The sequence below is a fragment of the Pseudorca crassidens genome, chromosome 9 (genome assembly GCF_039906515.1).
Source record: "Pseudorca crassidens isolate mPseCra1 chromosome 9, mPseCra1.hap1, whole genome shotgun sequence".
In the NCBI taxonomy this organism is placed as follows: Eukaryota; Metazoa; Chordata; class Mammalia; order Artiodactyla; family Delphinidae; genus Pseudorca; species Pseudorca crassidens.
The window spans coordinates 52,375,939-52,390,881 of record NC_090304.1 but is presented as its reverse complement, the minus strand read 5'-3'; the positions used below and the strand labels follow the sequence as shown (position 1 = coordinate 52,390,881).

Sequence of the window (14,943 nt, the reverse complement as noted above, 5' to 3'; positions counted from 1 at the left end):
AAATTCCAGTAATGAACTTTTGCTATTAATTATTATGTTACAAAGAAACCCAATATGTTCAAAGACTTATGAAATATTAAGCCCATTTCTGTCATGGTACCTCATTTGGAATTGTCAAGAAAGTCTTTGCTAATTTAAAAGTAAATTCAGCGTATGATTTCAACTTTTCTTTATGAAAATCATTTTTTGGACATGAATTGCCATCATAAATTTTCACTATTTTATTTATCTTCAGTATGAGAATTTGAAGATCATATAGGTATATATTCTTCTATATTCTTCTATATATTCTAGTGGAGAGTCGCTAGATATCTTCACTGTTAAATAGAAAAATTGTATATCTGAATTGTTTCCCTTTATAGCCAGAGTTATCTAAAAGGATGCTTACAAGCATCTGTTCTTTTATTGCATAATATTTGAGTATACAAATGCTAGAAACATCTAAATTATGTTTACAATAATTTTTCTTTAAGGTAATATTTGTCCATTGCTTTAGAATTAACATATTTCTCAGTAATTTTTGCCAGACTATCACCCTTCAGTTATTCACATTTAAAAGAATTAAGAGTCTTTAAAAGAAAGGTTTTTTTAATTTTAAAAAATAAAAATTAGAGTTTTGTTCGTTCCACTAAAATAATTGGGGGGGTTCATCTATTTTTATTATTTAAATTTTAATGTAATAGTTGCAGGAATTTTTTTTTAAATTGAAGTGTAGTTGATTTGCAGTGTTTCAGGTGTATAGCAAAGTGATTCAGTTATACATATATATATGTATTTATCCTTTTTCAGATTCTTTTCCATTATAGGCTATCACAAGATATTGAATATAGTTCCCTGTGCTACACAGTAGGTCCTTGGTGTTTTTCTGTTTTACACACAGCAGTATGTATCTATTAATCCCGAATTCCCAATAAAATAATTTTTAAATGAGTAAAAGTTTTAAATTTTTTTAAAATCTTCCGGGGGCTTCCCTGGTGGCGCAGTGGTTGAGAGTCCGCCTGCCGATGCAGGGGACGTGGGTTCGTGCCCCAGTCCAGGAAGATCCCACATGCTGCGGAGCAGCTGGGCCCGTGAGCCATGGCCGCTGAGCCTGCGCGTCCGGAGCCTGTGCTCCACAACGGGAGAGGCCACAACAGTGAGAGGCCCGCGCACCGCAAAAAAAAAAAAAAAAAACAAGAAAAGATAATGAAGGCCAGGTCATGTAGGGCAAAAGTAAAGACTTTCCGAATGAGATTGGAGGGTTTGAGCAGAGAAGTAGCTTTTCATAAGTCACTGTTTGCTCTGTTGAAAATACATAAGGGTAGCAGAGAGGAAGCTAATCTAGACTTCATTCCAAGCAAGAAATGATGACTTGGACCAACATAGTGGTAGCTTTTGTGGTGACCAGTAGTCAAATTCAGATATTATTTTGAAGATAGAACTGTCAGGATATACTGATGCAATTGATGGCATGCATACAGATGGATGGAATATGGGATGTGGGGGAAGGAGGAGTCAAGGATGACACCTAGATTTTTGGCCTGAGTAACTGTCATTAACTGAGATAGGAGAGACTGCATAAAGAGACAGTTTGAGAGGGAATATCATGACTTGAGCTTTTGGTGATTTTAAGTATAGGATGGCTATTAGATATCCTAATAATTAGATGTCAGGTAGGCAGTTGGATATATGAGTCTGGAGTTCAGAGCAGCAGTCCAGGCTAGATATATAAGTTTGAGAGGCATCAGCATATAGGTGGTATTTAAAACCATGAGACTGCATGGGATTGCCAAGAGAGTAATTGTAGATAGAGAAGAGGTCCAAGGAGTAAGTTTTAGGGCATCTGAAATAATTGTTTTTAGGAAATTCACACTCTGAAGTGTTTGTGTTTGGGCCTAAAGGTCTGCTGCTGATTGTCAACTTACTGTCAAATTAAGAAAAAAATGTGTTTTTTAAAAAATTTATACACACATAAATACATAGAGAACGAGTGGCTAAAACAAACAGATGTAGTAAAGCATTAATAGTTGCATTGTTATATATAAGAATAATTTTGGGGCTTTCCTGGTGGCACAGTGGTTAAGAATCTGCCTGCTAATGCAAGGGACATGGGTTCCAGCCCTGGCCCGGGAAGATCCCACGTGCCGTGGAGCAACTAAGCCTGTGCGCCACAACTACTGAGCCTGAGCTCTAGAGCCCGCAAGCCACAACTACTGAGCCCACGTGCCACAACTACTGAAACCTGCACGCCTAGAGCCCATGCTCCGCAACAAGAGAAGCCACGACAATTAGAAACCCGCGCACCGCAACAAATAGTAGCCCCTGCTCACCGCAACTAGAGGAAGCCCGTGCACAGCAACGAAGACCCAACACAGCCAAAAATAAATAAATTAATTACTTTTTTAGAAAAGAGTAATTTTGTTTCTAGAGAGTGGAGAAATTCAAGAATAACATCTTCTTGTAAACAAGAAGACAGTGGAATCTAGTACATAGGTATAAGTTTGGGGAATAAGGACGGTTCCTCCATAGTAGGATTAGACATAGAATATAAAAGGCACACACATAGGTAGATTGGAGGATAGATATGGTGGGAGCTTGTAGAAATTCTCTTTCATTGCTTTGGTGTTCTGTGTTGTAGGAAGCAGGATTTATCAGCTGATGGGTTAGATCCACTTAATTAGAATAGTTGCATATTTATTAAACACCTATGTGATTGCTAGGCACTAGGAATACCAAGATAAACAGGATAGTCCTGCACCTGAAGAGCTCACAGCTTGAGAGACACCGCTAATTATGATGTACTACAAAATTCCCTGTAAAAGAAGTACTAATTTGACTCACTTGTTCCACTTGTAGAAATCCACAAAATCCAACCTAAAGAAATGATCCAAAGTCACAAAGCACAAAGATGTTCATAGCAACATTTTTCACAGTGGTGTATTGGGTTGGCCAAAAAGTTCATTCGGGTTTTTCCATAACATCTTATGGAAAACCCAAATGAACTTTTTGGCCAACCCAATAAAATTTGAAAACAACATACATTTCTAACAGTTTGAGACTGGTTACATAAATTATGGTAGTAAATTGACAAATTGTCTAGCCATAAAAAGTTATTTTACATAAAAGTTTTTAATCGCAAAGCTTAAAGCTAAGAGAAAATAGCATACTATTAAGATTTTTAAGGTTAAAAAAATACAGGATGAGCTCAGCAGGTAAAAGTAAATCATTAAAAAATGCCTTTATAAAAACATTTGGTTAGATATACACACAGAAGTGCACAGATTTTTTTTTTTGAAGTATAGTTAATTTACAATGTGTTAATTTCTGCTGTACAGCAAAGTGATTCAGTTATATATATACTCTTATATATTCTTTTCCATTATGGTCTATCACAGAATATTAAATATAGTTTCCTATGCCGTACAGTAGGACCTTGTTGTTTAATCCATTCTCTATATACTAGTTTGCATCTGCTAACAAACTCCCACTTCATCCCTCCCTCCCCCCAGCAACCACAGGTTTGTTCTCTATGTCTGTGAGTCTGTTTCTGTTTCATAAAAGTTCATTTGTGTCATATTTTAATTCCACATATAAGTGATGTTGTATGGTGTTTGTCTTTTTCTTTCTGACCTAAGTGCACAAATTTCAAGTGTATTGCAGCTTGATAAATTTTCAAACTAGTCTTGCCTGTATAACCAGCACCATATCAAGAAAAGTTTTTTTCAGAACCTTGTTTATAATCTTTATATCATTATCTTTCAAAAAGATGAGTTTATCTTTTTTATTTTCTACAGGCAAGTGTCAATTGAGGAAGGAGAGAGGAAAGCCAAAGAGCTGAATGTTATGTTTATTGAAACTAGTGCAAAAGCAGGATATAATGTAAAGCAGGTAAGTGTCTTTTCAGTATGTGTGAGTTGAGGTTATCAAATTGAAAAAACATATTATAAAATAATTGTGTGAGTTTTCTGTTCTCTAGTGTAAGATTTTCTTCCACTTGACAATAGCAGGCCTCATGAATTAGCGACATATCACAATGAACAGTGAAAAATCTAAATGTGGCATAGTTTTGGAAAAAGAGAAAAGGCTTGCCAAACTTTTCAGATTGTTCATAGGACACGTATTTCATTTTGATTATAAGATTATGATTGTAAGATGATTGCTAGGTTGTAAACTCACCATACACTCACTACATCCCAACTGCATTGTTTCAAGGTAAATTTTCCTTATTTTAGTGTTTGATAGTAAGATTATGGTAAAGCAGGTATTTGCTTTCAGGCACGGTATTTTGCTTGTTGTTGTAAAAATACATTCTCGTTACTTTGTCCTTAATAAACTGCTGGTGTTTTAACAGAGTTTATAACAGGAGTGTTTTGGGGATAGGAAAATATGGGGAGATCTCACATTGTCAAACTGTTTTCTAAAAGATGGGGTAACCAAAAATTTGCCTGCTTAATTCTTCAGGGCTACGTGTCATATAGAGTAGTGGTCCCAGATTTATAGGATTTACCTCCCAATAAATTATTTTTTTAATTCTACATTACCAGTAGAGGGGTAAAGTAAAATCCTTGAAACTGAATAAGTAGAGCTTTATGAAAAATTCTCTATATTGTTTTCATTTTTGGTCGTCCCATCTCTCTTTGCCTTGAAACATATGTAAGTAATACTGAATTGTCACTAATTCCCTCCTCCTAGTATACTGTTCATTGTTATGGCTTCTAATTTAATTCTGTTGTGATCAGAGAATATACTCTGTAACATTTCAGTCATTTGTAATTTATTGAGACTTGTTTTATGGCCTAACATGTGGCCTGTCTTGATGAATGTTCCATGTGCGCTGGAAAAGAATGTCTTTCTGCAGTTGTCAGATACAGCGTTCTATAAATAATATAAATGAGGTCAAATCTTAGATAACACAGTTGATAGCCTTGTTCAAGTCTTAGATAGCCTTAGTAATTTTGGAGGGTAGTTCAATTAGTTACTGAGAAGGGGGTATTAAAATCCACAACAACAATATTTGTATCATGTGTTTTGTATATAGTTCAGTCAGCTTTCTTCTTTTTTTCCTTCGCCATGTGGGATTTTAGTTCCTGGACTAGGGATTGAACCCAGGCCCTTGGCAGTGAGAGCACGGAATCCTAACCACTGGACACCAGGGAATTCCCTAGTTCTGTCAACTTTTACTTCATGTGTTTTGAAGTTCTGTCTTTGGGTGCATACATGTTAGCATTGTTAACTGTCCTCCTAATGTGTTGACTTTTTTAATGTTAAAAAATACTGCTCTTTATCTCTAATAATATTCCTTTTCTTTATCTGATCTTAATATGGCCACAGCAGCTCTCTAATTGCTTATTGTTCATATGGTATATCTTTTTCTTTGTAAAGTGGGTCTCTTGTAGATGGCACATGGTTGGAACTTCCTTTTTTTTCCTCCAGTCTGAAAGTCTCTGCCTTTTAATTGGAGTGTTTGGTTTATTTAGATTTAATGTATTAGGACTTATGTCTACCATTTGTTCTTTGTTTTCTGCTTGTCCCTCTTTCATTTTTGTCTTAATCAGATATTTTTATATTGTGTTTTAATTCCTCTTTTGATCTTTAGCTAAATTTTTTCATAACCTTTTTAGTGGATGCTTAGGGGTTAAACTAGAGTTAATATTATACCATTTCATATGAAATAATGCACACTGTCCTTCGTGTTATTGTCACATTTTATATTTACATATATTATAAACCTCCATAATAAACATTTTAATTTTTCCTTTAAACAGTAATTAAGAGAAGAAAAAAGATAATCTTTTCTCTTTATCCATATATTTATCATTTCCAGTGCTCTTCATTCCTAATTATAGATCTGAGTTTCACCTGGTATTTTTCTTTAGCCAAAATAACTTTCTTTACTGTTTCTTATAGGGGTATCCTGGTGATAAATTCTCTCTGCTTTCACATACTCCAAAAGGCCATTTGAAGAATAATTTTGAAGAACATTTTGCTAGTTTTTGAATTTGGGGTTGACAGATTTTTTTCTTCCAGTACTTTAAAGACGCCTTTCGATTGTCTTCTGGATTCCATTGATTTTAATGAGAAGGGAACTCTAATTTATATCATTCTCTGTTTGTAATGTGTTGTGGTTTTTTGTGTGTTTTTTAAATAAATTTATTTATTTATTTATTTATTTTTGGCTGTGTTGGGTCTTCGTTGCACATGGGCTTTCTCTAGTTGTGGCAGGCGGGGGCTACTCTTCGTTGTGGTGCGCGGACGTCTTATCACGGTGGCTTCTCTTGTTGCAGAGCACAGGCTTTAGGCTCACAGACTTCAGTAGCTGTGGCATGCAGGCTCAGTAGTTGTGGGTCGCGGGCTCTAAAGCGCAAGCTCAGTAGTTGTGGCGCACAGGCTTAGTTGCTCTGCGGCATGTGCGATCTTCCTGGACCAGGGCTCAAACCCCTGTCCCCTGCATTGACAGGCAGATTCTTAACTACTGCGCCACCAGGGAAGTCCCTGTAATGTGTTTTGTTGTTGTTGTTGTTGTTGTGTGTGGTACGCGGGCCTCTCACTGCTGTGGCCTCTCCCACTGCGGAGCACAGGCTCTGGACGCGCAGGCTCAGCGGCCATGGCTCACGGGCCCAGCCGCTCCACGGAATGTGGGATCTTCCCGGACCGGGGCACAAACCCGTGTCCCCTGCATGGGCAGGCGGACTCCCAACCACTACGCCACCAGGGAAGCCCTAATGTGTTGTTTTAAAGTATTTTTTCTGCCTCATTTTCTTCTTTTCTCTTCTGGAATACCAGTGGCACATCTGTTAGATGGCTTGATATTACCCATGCCCCCTGGTCACTGAGGCTTTTGCTCATTGTTTTTGATACTTTTTCCCTCTCTTTTTTTTTTTTCAGATTAGGAATTATTATTGATGTGTCTTCAAGTTCACTGATCCTTTTTCTGCCATATTTAAACTGTTAAGTCCAGCCAGTAAATTTATTATTTCAGATATTGTAATTCAGTCCTAGATTTTTTTCATTTATTTCTTAAAACTTCCATTTCTCTGTCGGAATTCCCCATCTGTTCAATCATTATGGTCATTGTTACCTTCGAGTTCTTGAACATATTTACAGTAATTGCTTTGAAATTCTTGTCTGCTAATTCCAACATCTGGGTCAATTCAGAGTGTATTTCTATTGGCTATTTACTTTTTCTCTTGCCTCTAGGTTAGATTTTTCTGCGGTTTTTGTTTTGTTTTGGTTTGGTTTTTTATGTGTATCTAGTAATTCTTGGTTGTATGGTTGGCATTGTGTATGCGTAGAGACTCTGGTTTCTGTTATTTTTCTCTGCTAAATTCTGGGGTTGTATTATGGCAGGTTGTTATATTGCTGGCTGATCACCATGGACTTGTGGAGTCTTGAAGTTACGCATTGTTTGCGTGGATCTATAGAAAGCCTGAGATGTTTATCAAGCTTTTCTATCTTGGTGGGATTGAAACTCTAAACTGTATACCTGGAGCAGGCAGTAGCTGAAATCTCTGCTCATTTCTTTCAACCTTCTAGCTGTTGCTTTCAGATGGGCTCCTTGGAATCTCTCCTACATATGTACCATTAAAGAGGTAACTGAGGATTTGCAGGAATTTTATGTGTAGATATTAGGGCTCCTACTCTTGGCTCCCTCCTTTTTGTTATTTTCTTCCTTAATACAGCCACTCTGGTAGTCAGTTGACACCTCAAACCTGTAAAACTCTAGTTTTCTGCTTGAGTTCTAACCACCCCATATTGTTCAAACTAGGATTGGCTCTTGGGAAAACCTGTATAAAGGTGACCCTCACCCAGTGAGTGTGGGTTCCCTTCTAGTGTGAATTCCTCCTAGTTTGTACCTGCTTTTTGTTGCTCTTGAGAGCCTTCAAATAGTTGTTGTCCACAGTTAGTAAATGCTATCTGCAAGAGTGTTAGTCCTGTATACGCTACTCTGCTGTTACCAACACTGGAGTCTGTACTGAAATTATGGGGTAAAAATTAAAATATCTGATAAATGAAATAACTGAGACTATTTAGCATGTACATACTTAGTTTTATTTAATATAGAAGACCAGTTTGTTCCACAATTCCATACAGAATTCCTGAATTCTGTATGTTATTGCTTATCTAAGGTTAATGTAAGTAGGTTTTTGAATTAAATTATTTGGTCAGTGAGTAACACATATCAACAGAAGTGATTATGAAGAAATAATCTCAAATTCCTTTTGAGGTTTTTTTTTTTTTTTTTTTTTTTGCGGTACACGGGCCTCTCACTGTTGTGGCCTCTCCCGTTGCGGAGCACAGGCTCCAGACGCGCAGGCTCAGCGGCCATGGCTCACGGGGCCCAGCCGCTCCGCAGCATGTGGGATCTTCCCGGACCGGGGCATGAACCCGTGTCCCCTGCATCGGCAGGCGGACTCCTAACCACTGCGCCACCAGGGAAGCCCCCTTTTGAGTTTTTGTTGTAGGTCAGTCATAATTCAGAAATGGTGCTAGTATTCAAAAATTTACCAGGTAAAATTTACAGTCCAGTCACACTCTTGGAAAACATTGAGAGTCACAGTCTTACGAGCTGTTAAGTAAGCATTGTGTATGTTTGTTCAGCCATGTGTCTGCAAAATGCAGTTACTTTTGATGATTGTGCATTGTACTTATTTTATTTGACAAAATCATGCTGTTCACCAAGAGGTACACAGAAGTCTTTCTGTATATAAGACATATATATCAGTACTGAAGGTACCATCTAGCTGTACTTTACATGTACAGAGATGTCTTTTTAATTTTCTGCTAATTGGATTCCTCCTCCCCACTCCCTCATGTACTAGATTATAATATATATAATAAAAGCTTAAAATGGGCTTTCTCTATTGCTCTTTTTCCTTTTTAAACAATTCTAGGAGAGATTTCACTAATGCATCATTTAATGTCTAACCGTGGTTCAAGTAATTGGACCTTAATGCCTGAGAACTTTGGCTTAAAATAAAACAAATTTATTCCTACCCAATATGGCTACTTTTTCTTATTATTTAAAGATGTTCTTTGATTAAAACCTTTTGCCCTTTAGTCTGCTTTAAGCATTTAACCCTAAAATCTTGTTTCTGTCTTAAAGAATATTTTGTAGTTTTTAAATAAAAGCTATCAGGGTTAGAACTAGAATATATAATAATAATCTAACATGATCACTTGTAGTATATAGGATATTTAAATAATGATTTTTATCCTTTCAATATTTCATTAAAAGACAGCCTAAGAAAAATTTACCCTTTATTTTTCTAAATTTGTTTTTAAAAAAGCAATAATATTGCTTTCTTTATGAAAGTTGTCTGGTGTTTAAATTGCTGAAGGAAATGGTAATGATAAGGTGATTATTTAAGGCTCCAACTCATTTTTCATCTGAGAATTAGTACATTCTTTTAATGAAGTATTTAGTGTGTGGGTGTCACCCTTATTATATTCTCTAATTTTACAGTACTGGAAAATGGAATAGGAACTGAAATGCTCCTTGATCTTTAACTTCTAAAATCATCCGTGCTTATCAGAAGAAAAAGATTCGTTTGAAAGAGAAGGGAGGACTTTGCGAGAAATTAATGGTAGCTGATGGGCATCAGCACTAACAAGTCAGTGAAAACTTGTGTACCATTCACAGTGGAGTCGTGTGTGTATGTGCACGCGCGTGAATGAAAATTATTTTATACCTGCTGAGAAAACATATTTATTTTAAGCATTGGTAGGGATGGTGTCTTTCCTACACCACTGAATCCCATGTCAACCACAGTTCTTGGCTCATAGCAGGTCTTAATCTTATACTTTATCACATACCTTATTCCACCCGTATCAAGTGCCTACAATATGTAAGACCACTGTAGGTTCTTTGGAGAGCATAAAGTTATGTAAAATATGGTTCTTGACTTCAAAAAAACTTATAGTTGAAGAGAAGAATTACATTCTCATGAAAATTATGCAGTGAAAGGTAGATAGTATGTGATAAATGCATAGCAAATGCTACAAGATAGTAAGATCCACAGTAATTATTGAGATGTAAAATGAATGCTGGCACAAGGAGGTATATTTGTTGCAGAAATTAATAAGATCATATACAATTAGGATGATCAGGGAAGGCTTTGTTTAAAAAATGCCACAAAAGGGACTTCCCTGGTGGCGCAGTGGATAAGACTCCCTGCTCCCAGTGCAGGAGGCCTGGGTTCGATCCCTGGTCAGGGAACTAGATCCCACATGTGTGCCACAACTAAGAGTTCACATGCCTCAACTATAAGGAGCTTGCATGCCACAAATAAGGAGCCTGCAAGCCACAAATAAGGAGCTGACCAGCCACAACTAAGGAGCCTGCCTGCCACTACTAAGAGCCCATGCAACCAAATAAATATTTAAAAATAATAATAATAAAGATTATTTATTTTTAAAAAAAGCTACAACAAAAGAGCTAAACCCTTGAGGTGTATATTTGATTTGTATAGATAAGATGATACTCCAAGGAAGAAGAGAAATTAATAATAATACAAATGACCTACTATGCATTGTATAAATATTATGTCATAAATATTAACTTTAAGACATTTCTTTGTTGTCTTCCTACCAGGCAGTTTACATACAATATGTAATGTTTATCTATACCCCTAATTTATCCTTTTGTGCTTTATATCCCTAACACAGTAGGACTTTAATATCACTAAATGTCAGGAAGCCACATACATGGTGAACATGAACTGGTTGAATGAGAAATTATTATATTGACCACGCTCTTTTTTTATTTTATTTTTTAAAGATTATTTATTTATTTATTTTTGGCTGCATCGGGTCTTAGTTGCAGCATGCGGGATCTTCGTTGAGGCATGCAGGATCTTTTGTTGCGGCGCACAGGCTTCTGTCTAGTTGTGGCATGCGGATTTTCTCTTTCTAGTTGTGGCACGCAGGCTCCAGGGTGTGTGGGCTCTGTAGTTTAAGGCACGCAGGCTCTGGTTGAGGCACGTGTGCTCAGTATTTGTGGCACGCAGGCTTTAGTTGCCCCGCGGTATATGGGATCTTAGTTTCCTGACCTGGGATCGAGCCCACTTCCTTTGCATTGTAAGACAGATTCTTTCCCACTGGACCACCAGGGAAGTCCCTGACCATGCTCTTATTAAGTCAATTCACTCATCAGATATTTGTTGATCACCTCCTACATGCCTAGTTCTGTTACGTTATAGGCAGTGGATATACAATGGTGAGCAAAATATCCTAAGTCCATACCATTATGAAGTTTACATTCTAGTATGGAAAGTTAGGCCATAAATGAAAATATAATACTTCATGAGGTTATAAGTGCTGTGGAGAAAAGTAAAAGTAAGGTCAGGGAGATAAAGAGTACTGGTTAAAGGGTTAAGATATTGATGTTTTGTAAAAGGTAATCAGGAAAAGACTGTCTGATAAGGTGATATTTGAACAGAGATCTAAAGGAATTGAGGAAGTAAGTTGTTTATGTATCTAGGGAAGAACATTCCAAGCATCAAGTGCAACAACAAGTTCAAAGGTACTTGGCATGTTTAAGGAATAGTAAGGCTGGTTCAGTTAGAGTGGAGTGAGGGAGGGGGGCAAGTGTTAGGAAATAAGCTTACAGAGGGATAGTTCTAGGGGACAGAGGTCTAAGTCCATGTAGGCTGTAGCAAGGATTTAGGCTCTAGGCTTTTATTCTGAGTAAGATAGGAAGCTATTGGAAGGTTTTAATCAGAGATTTGACATGTTCTGATTTAGGATTTAAAAGAAATCACTGGCTGCTCTGTGAAAAATAGGCTGTAAAAGGGTAAGGGTGGAAGGCAAAAAGATCCATTAAGAGCTGATTGCAAAAAAAAGAGAAAAAAACAGTAATAAAATAATCTTTCATTTAAGAAATGCTAGGCTACCAAAATTAAAATAGAGATCTAGCAAAAAATCAAAGTTAACAAATACTGAGCACTCATCATATGAGAATTGTGGTGTATAAAACACTCCCTGCCCTTACAGTACAAAGACAACTTTCATAATGGAAAATTTTCTGTATGTTGATGGAACTGATTAACTTAGCTTACTCTTTGAAGAATGGAATATCCTCTTGCTTATAAAGTACTTAGTTAATCTTATAATAAAGGTAAGAACTGGTAGCAACAATGATTTTACTTTGAAATCTTCATTTTACCCCTTTAAATTAAATACCTAAAATCATAGCCCAAAATATTCAACTTGAAAGTTTCTATGGAGAGCCAATATTCAGCTTGTCATCATCCCCAGAGCTAATTCCTGTAGCTGTCACTGCAACTTAAATATGCCTATTTCTCCTTAGAAATTACAAGTAAAATACCATACACCTGGAGGTTAGAGTGGAATTGATACCATTTTTCCAGGAAAAGAAAATATTCTGGTAAGCATCCTGAGAAGGATGCCCCAGAATGCCTATAGGAAGTGGATATTCAGTTAATCCAAGTGAGAGGATTTTAAAAAAAACATTACCAAATGTACTGGCCCCATAGTTAGTCCTCTGTCATTTCTAATATAGCAGAAGCCTCTTTTAGCATATCATTGGCATTTAAAATATGGGTTCTCCTTTAATAATTATTTAAAACAACTTAAACCCCTAGAGTTTTTTCCTTCCTGTCTTACATATATTTATGTAAGGATAGAACTTGGCTTTTGTAAAGCATTTTTTGGCCCATTTTGGGATGTCCTAAGTATAGTATAAGTTAGTGAAATTGATTCTTTTATTGGGTTGGCCAAAAGTGCCTTTGGTTGTTAAATAAAAATAAAAGACATTTTTCATTTTCACCAAGAACTTTATTGAACAAAGTATTCACCGTTTTGTTCCACTACCTTCTGCCATTTTTCAGGCAACTTCATAATTCTGTTTTCCTAAAACTTTTTATCTTTTTGAGCAAAGAACTGTTCCCGGTGCCTTTTACAGTCTTCCAAGGATTTTTTTTCCATTAAGAGAATTTTGGAAAGACCAAAATAAATGGAAATCTGAAGGTGCAATGTCTGGTAAATATGGCAGATGAATCAGAACTTCCCAGCCAAGCTGTAAGAGTTTTTGCCTGGTCATTAAAGAAACATGTGGTCTTGCATTATCCTGATGGAAGATTGTGCATTTTCTGTTGACTAATTCTGGACACTTTTCATCGAGTGCTGCTTTCAGTTGGTCTAATTGGGAGCAGTACTCGTTGGAATTAATCGTTTGGTTTTCCAGAAGGAGCTCATAATAGAGGACCCCCAATCCCACCATGTACACAACGTCACCTTCTTTGGATGAAGACCAGCCTTTGGTGTGGTTGGTGGTGGTTTATTTCACTTGCCCCACGATCTCTTCCCTTCCACATTATTGTACAGTATCCACTTTTCATCGCCCGTCACAATTTGTTTTAAAAATGGAATGTTTTCATTACATTTCAATAGAGAATTGCATGGAGAAATATGGTCAAGAAGGTTTTTTTTGCTTAACTTATGTGTAACCCAAACACATAAGCGATGAACGTAACCAAGCTGGTGCAGATGATTTTCAGTGCTTTAATTGGATATTTTCAGTGTGTCATCTCTCTCCTGCATGGTGTAACATTGTTCTCAATTAATGTCTCGATTTGATCGCTATCAACTTAAACTGGTCTACCCGACCATGGAGCATCATCCAGGGAGAAATCTCCGTCACGAAACTTCGCAAACCACTTTTGACATGTTTGATCAGTCACAGCACCTTCTCCATACACTGCACAAATCTTTTTTTGCGTTTCAGTTGCATTTTTACCTTTCTTGAAATAATAAAGCATAATATGCCAAAAATATTGCTCTTTTCCTTCCATCTTCAATATTAAAATGGCTACACAAAAATTCACCAATTTTGATGTCTTTTTTTAAATGCACGCTGATATGACAGCTGTCGTATAAAATCTAACAAAATTATTTCGAATGAAGTTAAAGACAACTGAGTGCTACCAGAGCCATCTTACGGAAGAAAACGAACGAACCTTTGGCCAACCCAATAATTTAATTGAAATATTTTGAGGGAGCACCAAATTTTTCAAATACATTGATTAAATTTTTATGTCTGTGATTTTTGTATATCATAATAGTGTTTCACAAAGCAAATTCCCCTTCCCAAGATTGTTAGCTGTTTCTTCACACAGCCCTTTCCACGGTGCTTTCCATATAGAAAGAATTTCCATTTATACTAGGCAACATAAGGTAGTAGGAAAAATATGAACTTTAGAATCTCGGCTCTGCTATTCATTTGGTGGATGGCAAATACTCTCTTTAGCCTTAGATTTCTATAAAATGGAGATATTAATACCTTCCTCACAAGTTACTGCAAGGATTATGATGAGAAAATATGTAAAGTTAAGCACTCAGTATTACCTTTTTTCTTGCCTACATGATTTGATTGATTACTTCACACTCCTTACAGATTATTCTTACAGCACCCTCACAGCACATTAGAATCATCTGGAGATTTTGGGGGTTTTTGTTGTTTTTGGCCACACCGCGGGTCTTGAGGGATCTTAGTTCCCCGACCAGGGATTAAACCTGTGCCCCCTGCAGTGGAAGCGTGGAATCTTAACCACTGGACCACCAGGGAAGTCCCTCATCTGGAGAATTTTAAATGAAATGTACTAAGGACCTAGCCCCACCCAAACTAGTTGAATCTGTCTTTGGGGGTGGGACCCAAGCATCTGGTGTTTTGCTTGTTTTTAAGTTTCCTGGGTAATTCCAATGCACTATAGGTGTTGAGAACTACTGGTCTTGAAGGAAGGACTTCACACATAACCTTTCAAGAAAGCTTTCCTGAAGTATTTAGTTCTAATTCTCAAAGGTAAAAATAAAAGAGTGGGGGGACCTATGGGGTCATGTTAACCCATTTACTCTTCTGTGTCGAATATATTTAATTTTGTAGATAATGGAGGCTTGTTGCTTTCTTTGAGTGTATAGTTCTCTGGGGAATTCCCTGGCGGTCCAGTG

General features: G+C 36.8%; 1 protein-coding gene across 8 annotated transcripts in view; it reads left to right on the top strand.

The window, feature by feature from the left end:
* Positions 1-14,943, top strand: part of RAB6A (RAB6A, member RAS oncogene family) — a 66,687-nt gene that overhangs the window by 43,350 nt on the left and 8,394 nt on the right. For all 8 annotated transcript variants that reach the window (XM_067750281.1, XM_067750286.1, XM_067750282.1 and 5 more), the window contains one exon: positions 3,774-3,867. In XM_067750281.1, the coding sequence (XP_067606382.1) occupies positions 3,774-3,867 (94 nt within the window). The remainder of the gene's footprint in view (positions 1-3,773; positions 3,868-14,943) is intronic.